The sequence below is a fragment of the Rhinichthys klamathensis genome, unplaced genomic scaffold (genome assembly GCF_029890125.1).
Source record: "Rhinichthys klamathensis goyatoka isolate OS25496 unplaced genomic scaffold, OSU_Roscu_1.1 h1tg000076l_1, whole genome shotgun sequence".
NCBI classification, from domain to species: domain Eukaryota; kingdom Metazoa; phylum Chordata; class Actinopteri; order Cypriniformes; family Leuciscidae; genus Rhinichthys; species Rhinichthys klamathensis.
Genome location: NW_026606618.1, coordinates 4,734,311 through 4,753,948, shown reverse-complemented (window position 1 = coordinate 4,753,948; position 19,638 = coordinate 4,734,311). Strand labels below are relative to the sequence as shown.

Below are 19,638 nucleotides of genomic sequence, written 5' to 3'. Positions count from 1 at the left end.
TCTGTGGCAAAGTTTGCTTTAATAAACACGTCTGAGAAGGAATATGCGTTTAAATATTTTTAGGACTCTTAAATAGCAAGTAAACATAGGTTATTTTACTATTTGATTTATATTCATTTCATAGTGAGAACACTGGATATTTAAGCTAGCAGATTGTAATGCAGTTCAGTGCACATTGGGATTTATGTCTATCTTTATTTAGGACAAATAAAGATAGAAATATTCGCTCTTGAGAAGGATCACATACATCAACATTCATAGTGCACATAGGCTATAATATAAAGGATATTTAAGACTTTAATATAGCAGCATATTTATTTAACATCTTGAGATTCATAAAAAAATCATCAAATAAGGAATACAAGGCAGGGTAGATGACTTTGCATAGTGATCATACAGATAAATATACAGGGCTCAGAAGTGCTTGACACATTATTCTTTATCAAATAATCAAAGTTTCTGAATCTCCAAAAGCTTGAAAAGTTCATGTTGTCCAGATGCAGTGCTTTCCCACCGTCATTGTGGCAGAGGTACAAGGACTTTGACGTAGTTCATGGGAAATAAGCCAGACACCCCTCTGATCATACCCTCATACCAGTTCTCGTCAATCTGGTTGGTCAGAATGATGATGTCACCCTCCTTAAAGCCGAGCTCTCCCTGGTTTTCTGTCTGGAAACTGTAAAGTGCCCGACAGCAAGGCTGATCCAAGGGGGGAGCGCTATCATCTAGCACACATCAAGAAAATAAGCTTTATTTATACAGCTTCTGTCTCAAGGTTAAGGTCACTTTAAAGCAAAAATTGAAAACTATTATGCAAGTTTCCTTCTTTATTTATGTTACTATTATATTAATATACTATTATATGTTACTATACTATTATATTATATTAATATATAGCAAATTAAAGTCTAAGAGCACATTGCAAATCAATATTTAAACCTCTAAAAAATGTTAAATAAAGAAGCATTATGTAAACTGAATAAAAAATAGGATTAACTCTTAGTTATTTATAAAATAAAAATATACAAAAGGTTTTTAAATGTTTGGTTTTTTTTAAATACAGTAAAAACAGCAATACTGTGAAATATTATTACAATTTAAATGACTGATTTCTATTTGAACATATTTTAAGCTGTTAAGCTGAATATTCAGGATCATTACTCCAGTCTTCAGTGTCACATGATCCTTCAGAAATCATTCCAATATGCTGATTTGCTGCTCAAGAAACATTTCTTATTATTATCAATGTTGAAACCCGTTTTCAGGATTCTTTGATGAAAAGAAAGTTCAAAAGAACAGCATTTATTTAAAATAGAAATCTTTTGTCACACAATAAATGTCTTAACTGTCACGGTTGATCAATTTAATGCATCCCTGCTGAATAAAAGTATTCATTTCTTTAAAAAAATCTTACTGACTTCAAACTTTTGAGACATTTTGAGACATTTTTTTGGAGGCAAAATGATCTTGCTCACTGTTGCTGGTTGGCATGTCTGTTGTTTGAGGGTTTATGTTGACTTTCTCGGGAGGGTGAACCACAACCGGGGCATCTGTTAAAGTAAAATTGAAAGACATTAGTAGCAAAACTTGCTGGTGTACCTCAAACTACCTATAAAAAAAAGAGTGAGAGTTTGTGTATCACATTTAAAATGACTTGCATTTTGTACTCAAAGCTTCAGTGATCTCAGTATCTGTGGTACATAATACAGTATTTCAACAGTTCATGTTTAACACAATCAAATAACCTATTACCACACCTGATGACTGTCCTGATGAGCAGGCGGAAAGTCCATAAATATCCGTGTAGCACACTGTGCTCCTAACTGATTTAGATGCAAATTCCCTTTTGGGCTGATTGCTTGCATCTGTTATCCTATATACAGGGGACAAATAAGAGGGCATATTAAATGAAACCAAGGTTAGTACAGGGACTCTGACGTCTATGGACTAATCATGATTCTAACCTGCTCTGCAAATTGCTCCTGAGATTTTCTAGAATCTGGGATGACTGGCGGTGGTAGTCTATTACTGCTCCTAAAAGACCTGAGAGGTGTTGCATCCGTTGGACCTAAAACAAAATGTCAAACGATCCATTTAATAATACATCATTCTAAACTGTAAAGGGTCTACTTTTACTTGTGTAATGTCACAATAACTACAAAACGTTGTGCTTTTGTAAAATAAAGAAAACAAACAGGATGAGCTTTTTGCAACAAACTTTGCACACACAAAATTGACGTCACTGTAAATACTTTTGGTCATGGCTGTATTTATACATATACTAACTTACATCTCTCTCTAGGAGATTAAACATGCTTCTCTCAGCCAGTTCTTTGGATTCTTCAAACTTCTCGAGTGCTATCTTCATTTCAGAGTCTGAAATCTTTCCTTTACGTCTCTTTTTGTAATCCAAATCTAGACGGCGGCCTTCAAGTTTTCTCAGATGATACTGACAACCAGAAAAAGAAGGAAAGCTATGGTTATGTCTTCATTCACAACGAAAATGCATACTATTTTCACTTCGAATACATTTAAAGTCACACAATCACAACATTACACTAATGCTTTCATGATGGGGATTAAATGCATCTGCAAAAGGACAGATAATCTGAACATTAGTAAATTGAAGCATACAAATTTATCAACAAAATTATATTTATATTCAGGACTGACCTCAATTTCCTTCAGCTCTCTGTGCTGCAGGGACTGCAGAGGATCAATGAAGGTTCGTTTCACTCGCGCATCCATACTGTCTCTTGCCTGCGCTACTTGTTTCAACGCCTCTCCCATTTCAAACAGAGCATAACCTACAATTGTAGCCAAACTCAAAACTGATATTTTGACATTTTAAAGCAGTAAACAACATCATTGTGCTTTGTTATTGTGCAAACATACCAAAACCAGACTCAGCTCCAAGCTCACTGCCATAGTGCAACATGCAATCTCCCAGAATGCCCTCTGTCTGTGGATAGCCCACAGCCTTCACCTGCCCACGCATTCTGGACACCGTGTTGAGCATGCTGAGCTTTGCTCTGTATGCTTGAAGAACAAAAAAGAAGAATCAGCGACAGACATATAATAAAAGAAAACACTGAATAAACCTTCAAAATAATAACCGTCCTTTAATATTAAATACCTGGGTTTGGCTGAAGATATCCTATAGTTTTTGGAACAAGGTCAAGAATCATTTTGTGGGTAATATCAGTTTTCTACAATAAAGCAATCAATAAAATAGACAAAGAAAAAAAGCGTTTTTATGCATACATTTTTGAATATTTTAAATAAACTATTTTCTTTATTTTGCTGGGATTCATATTATACCCTTTCCATGTTGAGGAATTCCTCATCCAGTTTTGTTCCTTCAACTCCATTGATCTTTTCCTTTAGCAACTGTAAGGATAACCAAAGAGGGGAAAAAAATAATATTACTTATTTGTTGAGTGGGCTTAACAAAAAAGGTTTATGCGGTGAGTTAAGATATGTGATCGGACTCAATTCATCAGATGAACATTTCACTATTTTGACACATAATAGCTTTTCATAACTTCTATGTTATGAAGACTATTATGTGTTTATATAGTCACTAGTTTTTCTGCAATGTCCTTAATATCATGATTAGAGACTATTTCAGCACATAATAGTCTTTATAACATATAAGATGAAATTAAAAGACACTACAGATAGAGTTGGTTTATTACCTTTATAGTTTAATAGCAATCTTTACACTATGATATGATAAAGAGTGGCTGATCTAATAACAACACAATCCAATGTCTACAACATTTCAAAACAAAACCAGGAAATCCGCAAGCTTTGCCGTTTTTAACACATTGTGATGACTGAGCATCTGTTTCCTGCGGTTCATAAGCAAAACTGTTTATGAAGGTCAGTCATTTGGCCAATGAATCCAAAATAATAAGAGAATTCAGATTATCATGAACGAATCGAAAGAATGTGACCTTGGAAAACATACTTTGGTGGCTTGAGTAGACTACCTAGAAACCGTCCCTAATACTGCAAACAAAAACTCCAGGGGTGAATGATCAGGCTTTATTATAAATTCCAGTATATTTTATTATCCACAATGAACTCAATATGAACAAAAACAATAGCAGATAGTTAGTGGACTTTGGATCCAAGATACCAGACAACACCCATGGCTTGTTTCTCACAAGTTTTCATATTAGCACACTCAGTCCTCAAACCTCTGCATTAACAATAATTCAATAACACAAGGTGAGAAGGACATGTTTGATTAAATAAGGTGGGAGAAGCACAGTTCTAGCGTGGAACTACTGAATTTAAACATTTACATTTAATGCCCTTTATATTTTAATATTGTATGTTTCCGTCATGCTTGGTGGTTGTGAACACTAAGACAATTCATCATTAACTGGGCCGTGAGGTCACGCACGCACAGTTAGCTACTACAGCCTAGATGTGATGAACAGAGAAAGATTGCAATGAAGTGAGGAAAAGTCCTATTAATGTTCGAGAATCGGTTCCTTCGAACGCATCTTTTCAAAGAATCGGTTCAAAAACGGTAATTACGTCATCGCATGGTTCAAGGGACAACACATCGTTAATGACATATGTTTTATAATTACGATATCATTTTAAGGGTGTTGTTCATTATACTTTAAAATATATCTCAGGTCAGGTCGTTGCTGCCATGATTCAGTTCAGGAGAAAAAGTTATTTAGGCTTGCATTTTGCATTATTAACTTCTCTAAAACTTTTTGCACGTTTTAATAAAATGCAGCTCTGTTTTTATGTGTCATAAAAGTAAACATAAAATATTTTCGTACGCTCCAGTCCAATGAATCGAGTTGTTCACTCAAGAACCACCGGATCGGATTCAGTCAGACTCGCTTGTGAAGCAGTTCGACTGATTCATTAAATAGAGCCGACTCAAAAGAACAATTGGTTCGCGATTCGGGCATTGCTATTAGGCTACTATACTATTCACGCAGTCAACAAACTCAGAATGTCACACAAGTACTCAAACTCTTTAAAACCGCGATTTAAAGCGCCGTTAACAAAGTCGTCAAGGCTGTATCACTTTTTTTTAATGATTAGATCACTGAAATAAACCTTGTTTGCATCGTCGCACAAAAGCTTTACCTGACTTGCTTTGTGAAACTGTTTCTTCAATCCTGCCACTGACATTCTTATCGGCGTTCGTCCTCAATTGTTTCACATGAACAAACGTGTCGGGATGGTTCAGTCTAGGCTACTATCCGTGAGTCCACATTGTTCTCCACCCTCTTCCGTCCGTCGCAATGTAGCCTGTACTGTGATTTTGCACCTTGGGACATTGCCCAGATTTCATTGGTGGGGCTGTACTGAGATCCTGCAACTATGACAGTCCTAGAGGTCACTCATCGGTTACTGGCATGTCTACTGCAAGAATTTCACTAGAAGGTGATACAGACGACTGTTTTGAAGATGTAGGGCAGTATTAGCCTACATAAAGACTTATATTCTAAAAGTTTCCATAAATAACTAGACTATAGGGAAGAGTTTTCACACTTTTTACTCCAGTACATTTTTCTCAAGATGGCTTTTGTTCAAAGTCAGTTTTGGTTGAAAATAATGGTAACACTTCATAATAAGGTTTCATTTGTTAACATTAGTTTATATGAAATAACCATGAGCAATACATTTGTTTCTGTATTTGTTAATCTTTGTTAACGTTAGTTAATAAAAATACAACTCTTCATTGTTTGTCCATGTTAGTTCACAGTGCATTAAGTAATGTTAACAAATACAACTTTTGATTTTAATAATGTATAAGCAAATGTTGACATTAACAGCATTTATTAATCTTTGTTAAAGTAGTTAATTATTAGTTAATGTTAACTAATGAAACCTTATTGTAAAGTGTTACCAAAATAATTATTAAATTGTATAGATTTATACACTATTCAAAAATATTGTTTAGTCTCTTATGCTCTCCAAGGCTGCATTTATTTGATCAAAAATACAGTAATAAAATAATATTGTAAATATATATATATACACCGGTATATATATTTCAAGATGTCATTTATTCCCATGGTGGCAAAAATGATATTTTAAACAGCAGTCTTCAGTGTCACATGGTCCTTTAGAAATCATTCTAAAATGTTGATTTCATATTATTATCAATGTTGAAAACAGTTTTTTTTTTCTGCTTAATATTTCTGTGAAAACTGTGATGCATACCATTTAAAAGTTTAGGGTAAGCAAAAGAAAAAGAAAAGGGAAAATAAATAAATGCATGCTTTTATTCAGCAAGGATGCATTAAATTGACCAAACAAACGGAAACAAACAAAAGCACAACTATTTTCAACATTGATAAAATAAGTGATAGCTTGCCCCAACCTGACATTTAGGAAAATACCCTTAACACAGTTCAACTGTGTTCAATTGTTTAACAGTTACAGCAAAAATAAGATGACACTGGAATTTGTGCAGATGTATTCATAATGTTTGAAATGAATATTGAATCAATAAACACATGCTGCTGCAGCATTTATGAAAAAGGTTTCAGTCCCTTTCAATAATTCCTAATAAGCAGTGAGAGTTTATCTGGGACTGTTGCCAGCAAAATACAGACTTTTCCATCCAAGCCTTTGCTGCTCTTTATAACCTCCTCTTCATTCCAAATATATTAATCATAAACTCTCTTCGTAATCGGTGTATTTCTTCAGACACTGGATGGCAGGGTCTTGATTGCATCGCATGGCCTCCTGTAATGCGTTGTTACCCCACCTGTGAACACCGGCAGCATAGATTAGTCCTGTTGGCTGGTAAATGCTGTGACGTGTGATAATAGTCATATCCTACACGACTTTCACAAAGTTACCTGTCCTTGAGTGTGCAGTTTGCACCTGCGTTCTCCACCAGGAACTTGATGACTTCCAGACGGCCCTCAGAAGCTGCGACATGCAGCGCTGACCGGCCATCATAATCTACAGCGTTCACATCTGCTCCTGACAGAAGGTACCTATGAAAGAAGAATCAACTCTTGGTTTCAGTATAGTTCACCATTAACAAACTTTATTCAAATATACATTTTTAGCTATATTGACGTGTGTGTGTGTTCCCCCTGCTACTCCATATCATATCTTGGTGATCCTACCTTCGCAGAGACACCATGTCCCCTCTGTAAGCAGCTAATAGTACATTCATGATTTGGTATCCCTGTATTTCAAGAAAGCAATATATTTATTCACCTCCATATCCCCCAACAGTGTCAAGAATTTACATAAATGATTTAAATACAATTCTGTAAGCTAAAAATAAAACTCATTAACCAGACCTCTGACTCCACCTTCCACTGTCTGTAACACAGCACCTGTCTGAAGGGAGTCCTGATGTCAAAACTGTGCAGCTGGAAGGTTGAAACCAGCTCCTTTGACAAAACAGACAATAAATAGTCGCCATTTTCTCAAGACCAGACCCTCTTTTTCAATGGACAATAGGCTTAGTTTGTCAGAGGGCTAGACAGAGGCTGTGGTATTAGGGTGAGAGGCATTATTATACAAAAGAGAATCTGATTGGCCATACATTTACAGGAGGAAATATTAAACAAGATGTTTTGCATTAACAGATAAACATTCTAAAACCTTTTCAGGTAAAATCTCACTAAACAAGCTTACTACATAAAAATGTTGTATATTGATCCAGTACTTTACCTCGCAGAAATGGACACCCCTCCAGGAATTTCCATTGCAGTCCAGGCCAGGTGACCAGCACATGAGTCCCAGAACTCCAGGAACCACGATCAGCACGACACCAGACTGACTGGACTTGGCGGGCACAGACGTCTGTATTGCATGATGATATTGAATGCAAATATATTATCCAACCTAAATTTTGCTTAAAATCCTCAGCAGTTTACCATTGTGAAATATGCAAATGATCCCATAATTTACTCACCCTCAAGCCATCCTAGGTGTATATGACTTTCTTCTTTCAGCCAAACATGATCAGAGTTATAGTTATAAAACTATTATAAATATGGATATTTTATAAATATTTGTAAAAAAAAGTTATAAATATGATATATATAATATAAATATTTTTTGTACAAAAATGCATCGCTTCAGAAGGCCTTTATTAACCCCCTGGAGCCGTATGGATTACTTTTATGATGGATGGATGCGCTTTTTTGGGCTTCAGAAAAATGGTACCATTCACTGCCATCATAAAGCTTGGAAGAGCCCAGATATTATTTAATATAACTCTGTAACTCTTGTGTTTGGCTTAAAGATGAAAGTCATATACACCTAGGATGGCTTGAGGGTGAATATATTGTGAAATAATTTTCATTTTTGTGAGAACTAACCCTTTAAAGTGACAATATAAAGCAATTTGGACTGTCTCCATTAGAGGGCAGTAGGGGAATACATAATTCTTACAGACATTGTTTAATTCATGGACACCTCCACTGATGTTCATTACTGACCATTGTTACCATTATTGCTAATTATGTTCCAGGGTTCGGGCCGTTTTAATTAGTTTAATTAGATGAAAGTGTAAGCATCTTTTAGAGATGTGGGAGTACATTTGAACTGTATTTCGGTGGAAATGAAACTGAGCTGATGCTAAGCCTGCAATATATCACACAAATATGACTCATTATATACCCGTCACAAACTCACCCTGAAATGAAATGTTCTGGAATAATCATTCATTCCAGCCACCTGCATCATGGAAAGTGCACTGCGGACAGCGTGGGGGGACATCACTTGGTCACCTGACAGAGGGCACAGTCCTCCATTAGCTAGGGTTGCGGCCAATGCCGCGCCGGACTCGCAGGTGACTTCTGTCGATAAACACTAAGATATATGCAAAATTAAAATGTAATCATCTAGTCTTCCTTTTCAAGAATATATGTCAATCTGAATACCTGTAACAGTAAATCCAGTGTAGAATTGATCCCCACACCTTCCGGAAAGCACTGGAATGCATGGTTTAGTTATTAAACACAGATGAGTTTTGCCATGTAGAAACAAGATTGATCGTGTGAGGAATTATCCAGGACTTACTTTCTTCTCTTGCAAGTAAAATGAAAGAGCGTGGAGACGGATGATGTCTTTTCGCAAGGTTTGATAACTGCAATGGCAAAGCTGACAGTTGAAATTAACACCAACAAATAAACAGAAAAAATCAATTTCTCATAGAAATACCTGGTGCAGTTTAGGTTTGCATGCTCTTTGTTGCACAGTCTTCTGATGATATTCAAAACCTGCGTGAGAATGGTTTGCTTGAAAGATTGCTTTATGCCTTTTTTTTTATTAAATGTAGCTGGCTGATGTAAAAGTTAAGCTTACAGACTCGTACTTTTCTTCTTCATCAGTGACTTGCCTGGTTGCCAGCTGTTTTAGGACAAAAACAGTCAATACAAATACGTTTTTGTACTTTTATAAACAAGCTACGTTATTACCTGTAATAAAGAAGTGCAGATAATGGCTCCTGTCTCAACCAGCGGACTATGAGGAACACCTGTAAACAAGTTTACTGTAATGAAGCCTAAAAATCTTTGAACTGAACATCAAACTGTTCTCGAATCCAGAACTGGACATAAATCAAGGTAATGGAATATGTGGAATGAACTGAGGGAACTTACCTTGCTTGGTCAGGGTAAATGGAGACTCATATTTGGAATATTCCTCCATTCCAACAAATCTGTGCACGTAGTCGGATCCTTGCTGGTCCACCGCCAGGCTGTATACGAGAGGCCAGGATATCTCTCCCAGAATGCAAGGTTCAGCCCAGTCTCCTAAGGAAAGTCTAGAGTCCAAAAACAACAGCATCTCATTTAAACTTCAACAGGCAAACTGAAGTCATAACTTTAAATTTGAGTATTAAAAAAAAGATGTATTGAAATGGTATATATTTGTTTATATAATATATATTTATATAACAAAATAATATAATTAACTATAGCTGAACTTTCAATTCTTACTTGTAGCTTTGGTCAAGATAAATTCAACCAAGATAATGACGTTTACGAAAAATGAAAATGTTTGTTAAAATACTAATTATATTATTATAATGATTATATATATAATATATATATACTGTATATATTCAATATTGTTCAGAAGTTTTTTAAGGTTGTTAATACGTATTTTATGCTGACCAAAGATGTGTTTATTTGATAAAAAATAAACAGGTTTTTTTTCTATTTTCTTAGATTTTAAAATGTAATTTATTCCTGTGATGCAAAGCTAAATTTTCAGCATCATTACTCCAGTCTTCAGTGTCACATGACTCTTCAGAAATCATTCTAATACCGGTATGCTGATTTTGGTGCTCAAGAAACATTTCTTATTATTATCAATGTTGAAAACAGTTGTGCTGCTTAAAATTAATATAAAACTGCGATATTTTGGGGGGAGTATATATGTGTGTAACATGTATTGGTTTAGTTTCATTGTGTTTTGGATCTGTTTTCCCTGTTCTGGTTTGCCTGTTCCCTAGTTGGTTTCCTTGGTTTTTTAATTAGTTCTACGTAACGCACCTGTTTCTGTTCAGTTGATTACTCTCCCTTCTATTTAAGCCCTGTGTTTCCTTAATTTCTTTGTCCGCTATCGTCAATGTTAATGTGGTTGCGTTTATGTTAAGCGTGGTTATTTCTTGAGCTTCTTCCCTGTGATTCTCCTATGTGTGGAATTTACTATTAAAGACTCCTTTTGTTATCCTTCATGATTGTGCGCTTACTTCAGCCTACACAGCTCCTGACAATATATATATATTCAAATCATTTGAATTGGACTTCTGTGTGATACCTCTGCCCATCCACAGTACAAACTGAAATGCCCCATTTTGTGCTGCTCTCTCTTACGTCTTCTTTCTCCTGTTCATAAATACACAGGATATGAGTCACGTTGTGATATTTTTCATGCAAAAAATCAATTAGAAAATAACCTGTGCACTTTAAGTCTTCGTTGCACACCAGACTGTTATATAAAAAGAACAACAACAGCGGAAACGGATTTGACGCACCTTAACAGGGGACAGTTGTTTGCATTTAATAAACAGCTTTTGTGTTTCCTCTGCAAAGGTAGAGAAATCTGGAATGACAAATCTTCCCTGCAATGCCTTCAGGATGAAAGACACAAAGCCTGTCACGCACCTGCAAGATGTTCAGAAATAAGGCATATTAGCAGCACAAAAGATTAGGGGTGTTTAGAATGTTCTTTGACATGATTTGACTATTGGTCTGTTCTGTCTGGCCTGTGAAAAGTGTTCCTGTCAACAGTTCCATCTGCTTCCTGTAGTTTCCGCATCAGGCTGTAGCAGTCTTTAATCCGCGGGTCTGTTCGGATGATTCCTGAGCTCCACAGGGCCTGTCAATGTACAGACAGATACGACATCCTGCACTTTTGAATATAATACCCAATATTAATGTTGCTTCTCAAGTACCTCAAAAAACTGATTGCAGTTGACTCTTCCCCCAGAGGCGAAACTATCAAAGAGCACATCAGCAGCCCTTTTGGAAAACAATGTGTTGTGTATAGTCAGTCAATATACATATTGTATGGCTAGTAGCATGTTGAGCGAATGCTTTGAGACTCACACTTTTTTCTTAAAATGACCTTGAGGGGTCTCTGGTCGGCCCAAGTGTTGCCATGCTTGGCTAGCTTGAAGTTTGTCCTGCTGTGGTACTGTCCGTTTTGTGCCTCCGTTGCTTATAAAAAATGGCATGCCTAGGGAAAAGAATGGGAATTTTATTAGAGCGGAAAAATGAATCCAGACAGTACTTGCTAGGCAACTATCTGTACAGTAATGTTCAAAAGTGTGTGTGTGTTTTTTTTGTTTTTTTAAAGAAGTCTCTTATGTTCACCAAGGCTGCATTTATTTGATCATATATACAGTAATATTGTGAAATATTATTATAATCTTAAATTACCATTCTCCGTTAGAATATAATTTAAAATGTCAATTTATTCCAGTGATGGAAAGCGGATTTAATCATGATTACTCCAGTCTTCAGTGTCACATGATCCTTCAGAAATCATTCTAATATGCTGATTTCATGCTCAAAAAACATTTCTTATTATTATCAATGTTGAAAACAGTTGTGCTGCTTGATATTTTTTTTGGTTTAAAACCAGGATACATTTTTCTTTCAGGATTATTTGAGGAATAGATGGTCAAAATAACCTTATATGACATTGTAAATGTCTTCACTGTTCCTTGATGTATTCATTCTAAAAGTATTAAAACCTCCCCTTTTGATTGGTAGTGTACATCAAAAATTACGTAAAGAAAAAAATATGGCTTAAATTATATTATATATTATTACATAATATAATACATTTTTATATTTATATAACATTTATATAACCAATTATGCTTTGGTAATATGATGTCATATGTCATTTAAGAAGACATTAGGATATTTGCATGATTAAGACTAAATGTGTGTAAGCCAGCTACTGTGCAGTGGTAAGGCAGCAATTAAATATGTATGGCAGAAGAAATCAATCACAATTTATAATGCAAATAGATGTTTAAATGAAGACCAATCACAATTCAGCATGCAAATATAACAATGGCACCATTGTTTTAAAAAAAATTAAAAATAATAATAATAAAAACGACACTGAAGTTATCTACAAAACAATGTTTGAATGGAGTCCATACGTCAAGCAGTGCATGGCCAATTAATTGCAGATATTTAGTACTAAGGTTAGAAGTGTAGAACAAACACTAACCAGAATGTTTGAGAAATATTAATACACTGCTGCTACATGAGAGCTGTAATAATTACAACAAAAGGAAGCAAGTGTACAAAGGCACATAAAAGCAAAAGCGAATTAACAGGAGGCAGACATGTGTGCCATTGGAGATAAGAGCACATAATGTTTTATTTAGCTTTTTCACCTGTAGAGCCTGGAGAGACGTAATTGACTGGCCTCTGGGATGGAAAGGTATTTCTTGGCACAGAATGTGGAATGTTCCCGGCGGATTTTGTTTCCTAGTAACACAAAAAAACAAACAAAAAAAACATGAATTGAGAGCTTGGCTGCATCGGAAAAATGTACTATATATAGACCATTTTATATTAGCATCAGGCAAACAGTCTGCATTTGAGTTTATGGGCCTAGATGTAATGATGACTTAGCTTATCTAAGCGTTTTACACTTTTTGAAGCCTGATGAAATACATGCAACATAATGCTGGTGCCAGACGTGTCTTTGAAGTCTAACTAATTGCAGGTGTTTAGGTTTGCGAGGAAACATATTGAGACAGATATTACTCTCTCATGTCAGCATGCTAGCTAACAAATTTTAGCCTCAAGCTGTAACAACGTCTACAGGGCAGGGATTTTATTACAGGTGAGGTACATGCTAACTTTCTGCCTTTGTACAGACATGCTACACTAAGCAGCACTGAACATTTGTCTTTAATGTCAAGCACACTGGAATTAAGGGAATATTCTGGGTTCAATACAAGTTAAGCTCATTCCAACACATTTAATAATCTTAAATACCACAAAAAAAAAATTATTTCATCCTTAACTTGAAAAAAAAAAGAAGCAGAAATATGGATTACAGTGGGGCACTTACAATGGAAGTGAATGGGGCCAGTTTGTAAATATTAAAATGCTCACCGTTTCAATATTACAGCCACATGATGTAACCATTAACCAATACCCTTGTGAAAAAGAGGTGCACTTAATTGTATTGAAAGTGCACTTGTAGTGTAGGCAATTTAAGTATACAACTTAAAGAGAGGCACTTTACACTTCTAAAAAACTGCACTTTGTAAAAATGTCAAATTAAAAGCTTTACTTTAAAGTACATTTTAAATCATTGAATAACCTTTTGTTGCGCTTTAAAGTACACTTATTTTGATGTGCTGACTAACATACTAGCACATGTAAAATACTTGATTATAATTTTAACTGTACTGTTTTTTAGTGTTAAACATTTTTAAATGTTCTAATACATCATTACAAATGTGTATTACAAATATATTTAAATACATGACATACACATTTCAATAGAAATGACATTAAGATATATTAGTTTACCTGTACTGTTGAATGTCAGTACATTCAACACTAAAACATATTTCAAATGAGTAATTATGAAATTACATATAAAGATGTACTTATGTCCTTAAGTGGGTTAAAAGCACCTAATCCAGCTAATTTCCGCTAAAAGTCCGGCTAATTACATTTAATATTAATTTAAACTATAATAAAAAAAAAATTAATTGCAATTAAGTGTCTAAAAAATTACATTCAGCTAGCAGTTAAGTTAAACCCTATTTAAATATCTTTAAAGAGCGCAAGTTTAATCATAAGAATTAATCAAAGTGCTTTTATAATATTATGGGCTGCACATTTCTGCTTTTAAAACCCCCCAAAATGGCCCCATTCACTTCCATTGTAAGTACCTCAATAAAAAAATAAAAGTCAAAATATTTTTTTTTAATAATCAACCATTTGAGCTTAACTTTGAACCTGGAATATTTCTTTAAATCAGAACATCTCTTTTGCAAACGTCAGCTGAATGAGTCTCGTTTTAGAAAGCAGTAAAACAGCACATTAGCACAGGTGTATTGAAATGTCCCTGGCCTAAATCTTTGTAATAATGCTGGTCATAGTTTCCACCTCCAGGTTTGTTTTATAGTTGTGTGTGTGGGTGTGGTTATGAGAGCAATACAGGTCTCAGCACGTACCTTAGACGCAGTAAACTTCACAGGGTCTGCGTTCCTGTTTGTGAGGGCATCTGTCATCTCTCCATTTTCTGAATGAGTGGGGGGTAAAAGAATAAGAACCCAGGATAAGAAAAAAATCCTCCTTTGCTGAATCTTGAGAGAGGTTTAAAGATTAAGATTAGTGCTTATTTGTGAGTGCGAGATTTAAAAAGGATTTTCCAAGTTGAAAACCACTAAGCATTGCCTCAGCAAAGAATGTATATGAGGCTATTTTAGAATCTAGGACACCATGTTTCTTGCGAGTTTAAGACATTGTTTGTGTTGTGTTGTCCTCTCAGTCCAAACCCTCAGCAAATCCCACACAATAACTCTCTTTGAAAGCTAAAACATATGAAATCATGGTGCTGTGGATATAGGGAACAGATTTAATTTGTCTATTTTTACTCTCAATCTTCCATCCAAAAGAACAATAAATCGTAAAGGGATAGTTCGCCCAAAAATGAAAAACAAAAACAAAATTCCTTTATGTTGTTCCAAACCTGTATGACTTTCGTTCTTGTGCAAGACACATAAAAAAGATATTTGTATCGATAAAATAAAAGTCAATGGGATACAGTGTTGTTTTGGACCCCATTCACTTTCATTGTACAGACAAAAACACTTAAAACATTGTTCAAAATATCTTTTTCTGTGTTCCGCAGAAGAAAGACATGCAGTCAAAACAGTGATTTACATTTTTTTGTTTCTGAGTGAACTATATGGCTTTAATAAACATACAAATGTACAGGATGGCCACAGCAATTTTAATGTAAAAGATATTTGCAACAACAGCATTTTTGAGGGCTCGTACAGCCATCCTCACCTCAGGAAGTTGATTTGGTGCCCAGCTAGGGTGGTACATGCCAGACGAAGTTATGAGACAGTGCTTCCACCCCTTAGGGTGAAACTAGAAAGTGTGTGTTTCTTTTAAAGGAAACCCACATAACTTAAATATGGTTTACCAAACAATGTCAATGTGCTCCATAATAGTCTAAGGAGTTTTACTCCTTGCCACAAGCCTTTGCTATGAAGGAACATTTTTTTATTGTGAAAATGCTGTAGAAATTAATATAAAAACTCAACTGTTTGTAAAACGGGCTGTATTAATTGCTTGTGTGATTTAAGTAAACAACAAGCTAAGTTTCGGTGCACTTATAAAATCAATTCATTCATTATGAGTCATTAGCTTTCCCGAGGAAAGTTGAGTGATTAAAAAAAAATAAGAAAAAAGCTGCTTGACCAAATTGATGCACCTCTTGATGGAAATAACATCACAAAATTTATTTCCATCAAGGGGTGCATCCATTTTTGGGCAAGATCTTGTATTTACAGTCAAGCACTCTGTAAAGTCTCCTCCAGCACATCCCAAAGACTTTCAATGAATTAAAGTCTGGACTCAGAGGTGCCAATTCATCTGTGAACCTCCCATTCTATTACAATTTGAGTCTGATGAATCTTGACATTGTCATCCTGGAATATGGCTTCTTACATGTTTAAGAAATGAAAAGCTACACACTCCATAGTTAGAAGAACTGTTGCCAAACATATAACATGTTAGAAACATAATAATCACTGCAATAATGATCCAAGCATTGACTCTTAAAGGAGAACTCCGGCGCAAAATGAACCTTTGGTCTAATAAAACATTGGTACCTAGTCAACCGTTCTCTGAGATTTGTTTTCATGATAATCGAATGTAAAGAGTTTTATCTCTAAAAACTGTTTAGCGTATAACGCTAGTAATGGGGGCATATAATAATAAGTAAAAAGAAATCTCTAGTTTATACCACTAACAAAGCTCAAAATAGCCCCACACGAACACAGTAACATAATGAGGGTCTCTACATGCAAAACGAAGCATTGAGAACTTTGTAAGTGTACAGACCGTTTAATAAGAAGATAAAGATAAAGACAGTCCACTTCGTGTATACAGACAGGAGCCATCTTTGGAAAACAGTCTCGACTAATCAAACCACGAACGCCATTCATACAGTTCAGAAGTTCACTGAACTTCATACAGTTCAGCTCACTTAGCACGTCGTTCGTGGTTTGATTAGTCGAGACTGTTTTCCAAAGATGGCTCCTGTCTGTATAAGTCTTTATCTTTATCTTCTTATTAAACGGTCTGTACACTTACAAAGTTCTCAATGCTTCGTTTTGCATGTAGAGACCCTCATTATGTTACTGTGTTAATGTGGGGCTATTTTGAGCCTTGTTAGTGGTATAAACTAGCGATTTCTTTTTACTTATTATATGCCCCCATTACTAGCGTTATACGCTAAACAGGTTTTAGAGATAAAACTCTTTACATTCGATTATCATGAAAACAAATCTCAGAGAACGGTTGACTAGGTACCAATGTTTTATTAGACCAAAGGTTCATTTTGCGCCGGAGTTCTCCTTTAAGTATTTGCCCATTTAAATCCAAACAGCGACTTTTTTTTTGTTTTTTGGGCTGGGCAGAGTCTGCCACATCACTTTTCCCCAGAACACACCCACTGCCGTTGCACATTTTTATGGCCCAGATGTTGACCACAAGCCTTGTTAAATGAAAACATCTGCAGAACCGTCCCATTCATTTGGCCTAGTTTCAGAAGCTCTCTTACACTGATCTTGGAGTTTTCCTGCTAATGTGAGATCAGTGTCGCAGAGTGGTAATACTTGGGATTTGGCAGTGACCCATGATCCATGATAAAAATAAATATAAACACTTTCCCAGAGCTAAAGTGACGCCCACACCCCAGGTCACTGTCAGTGGAAATCACCAAGTTCACAGCATCTAAATGACACGTTACAGTAATTCGTTCTTGTACCTCTTGTCTCGTCCTCCTTATTTGGCTCCAGCAGTTTGTTGCCATCCAGGCCTCCGTATCGCTTTCTCCATTTACGTCTGAGAGACGGTGTTCTCTGAAAACTTGAAAAACTTTTTGTACTATGTGCTCACATGGGTTTCTATAAAAAGCATACGTCTCATTTTGAGTATGGATTTAAAAAAAAGTTAGAAGTGCAAGTGTTTTCTTGACAGCTTGCCTTTGGGCATAGTAAACATAAGTAAACTACATTAATATCTAATTCCCACACAGGATTTTGTGAATATACACGGAAGACCTTGGGATCAAAGCAAGCGTGTCTGTGTAAAGACAAGTCTAGTCACGAAGAGAAACATCTGACACAGTTATCAATTGTCAGCTCAATGTCAAGGCTGTGCCTGAGTGCTTGATGAGAGAATATATTTTGTACTTTATTTGACTTGAATTAGTTAAAGCACTCAGGGCTAAACTGAATAGAAAAGACTCAAACTTTACGCATCTAAAACATAATTTCTGTATTTAAAAACAGTAACAGTTCTTACCACAGATAGGGATTTTCCTCTGCTTCGTGGCTTAAGCTGTTCTCCATGTTGATACTTCTCTTTGTGCTTTGGTAAAGGCAAAATCAACTAGAGTTTTAAGAAATCCAAATGGTGTGTTTGTCTAGCACCTGCAGACAAAGATGAGTCTCTTTGACAGCTGTGCATACAGTCAGACAAAGTGTTTGAGCCGGTCTCAGTGTGAACAGACAGTTTTTAGCTGGATGAAAATAGGAGGAACTAAACTGCATCTTGGAGGAGGGATCTCTGGAAAGGAATACTTTGTAAATAATAGGAGAACAAAATAGACAAGAAACAAAAATACTACTAAACAACAACTACAGAATTATTATTATTATTATTAACAACAATAATAATAATCATCATTATTTGTATTATTATTAAAATCAGCACTACTACTAACCATCATTTAATAATATGCATTATAATATATTTAATATATTATAAGAATTTAACTTTTATATTATTATATTACATTACAGTTTTTCTCGATTGCTTAAACACATTTCTTGAAACTATGCCTCGTATTCTCAAAACAGTAAACACAAATCCATAACGTCTCACCCAATTCCCCAAACATCCTATTTTCAGGTCAAAATGAAGCTCTACACTCAAAACCATTCACTCTTGCTGAAAAACCAAACTCTGCCCTCAGACAGGACACACAAGCCCTCAAAAATACACACACTACAACATAGTCTTACACACTAGTGCAATAAATTCAAAACAACATTTCCAAAACTGGGAAGTCATGTTGCTTGTGGTGGTCCCGCCACCCCACCTCCCTGTGATGATGGAGGCGACGGTGAAGCGACTCAAATTTGGCTGTACTCGTTGCCCAGCCTCCCTCATAGTCATACCATGGACAAGGACATGGCCAACTAAAGTGGCTTGAATTTAATCCGAGACTGCTTGTCTTCTTGCCCTTGCCCTTGCCCTTGCCCTTGCCCTTGCCCTTCCTCCTCCTCTTCCTCTCCCTCCTCCTCCTCCTCCTCCTCCTCTTCTTCATCTCCCTCTCCCTCCTCCTCCTCCTCCTCCTCTCCCTCCTCCTCCTGCTCTTCCTCCTCCTCTCCCTCCTCCTCCTGCTCTTCCTCCTCCTCCTCTTCCTCTCCCTCCTCCTCCTGCTCTTCCTCCTCCTCCTCTTCATCTTCCTCCTCCTCCTCATCCTCTACCTCCTCGACCTATTGCTTAATTTCTCTGTGGATCCATTGTTCCAAAACTCAGTAAACTGATTTGTATCTTTTATAAAAGATTGTATAACCTTTTATCTATCTATTGAAGGATTTGACTGATGTGTGTACAATTTTGACTCTTAGTGTTTTCACCTGGGTAATTGTGTACTAACTGAGCTGAAGCTGAGCTGACTTGAGTGAACAATATTGAATGCTAGTGCTTTCTAAATGACCACGTGGTGTAGGCAATGAGAAATGAAGGGATTTGTGTGTAGAGTTTTGCTGTGACAGTTCAACAAATCTGACTAATGTGTCAAAACAGGGGAATAGTGTTCATAGTTTAGTGAAATGGGTGTGCTTTTTGATAAATGGCATTATGGTTTTGA

General features: G+C 35.9%; 1 protein-coding gene across 2 annotated transcripts; it reads right to left on the bottom strand.

Annotated features, from left to right (window-relative positions):
- Positions 1-44: 44 nt before the first annotated feature.
- Positions 45-18,435, bottom strand: LOC130085364 (glutaminase liver isoform, mitochondrial-like). 2 transcript variants are annotated; one of them, XM_056251096.1, is made up of 25 exons: positions 18,063-18,433; positions 17,524-17,624; positions 14,693-14,760; positions 12,887-12,980; positions 11,577-11,706; positions 11,423-11,489; positions 11,234-11,346; positions 11,003-11,132; positions 10,786-10,853; positions 9,621-9,784; positions 9,438-9,496; positions 9,325-9,369; positions 9,181-9,239; positions 9,040-9,106; positions 8,901-8,951; positions 8,653-8,829; positions 3,322-3,390; positions 3,137-3,209; positions 2,896-3,039; positions 2,674-2,807; positions 2,291-2,449; positions 1,965-2,068; positions 1,758-1,873; positions 1,476-1,550; positions 45-725 (listed from the first exon to the last, which is right to left on the bottom strand). In XM_056251096.1, exons 1-25 carry the CDS (start codon positions 18,107-18,109, stop codon positions 517-519), a joined length of 2,523 nt encoding a protein of 840 aa, XP_056107071.1. In that variant the 5' UTR covers positions 18,110-18,433; the 3' UTR covers positions 45-516. The 2 variants fall into 2 exon arrangements, with proteins under 2 accessions (XP_056107071.1, XP_056107072.1); XM_056251097.1 differs by lacking the exons at positions 45-725; positions 1,476-1,550; positions 1,758-1,873; ... (4 more) ...; positions 3,137-3,209; positions 3,322-3,390 and adding exons at positions 6,252-6,757; positions 6,852-6,992; positions 7,128-7,189; positions 7,308-7,400; positions 7,684-7,815 and having other exon boundaries at positions 18,063-18,435.
- Between the last annotated feature and the right edge of the window lie 1,203 nt (positions 18,436-19,638).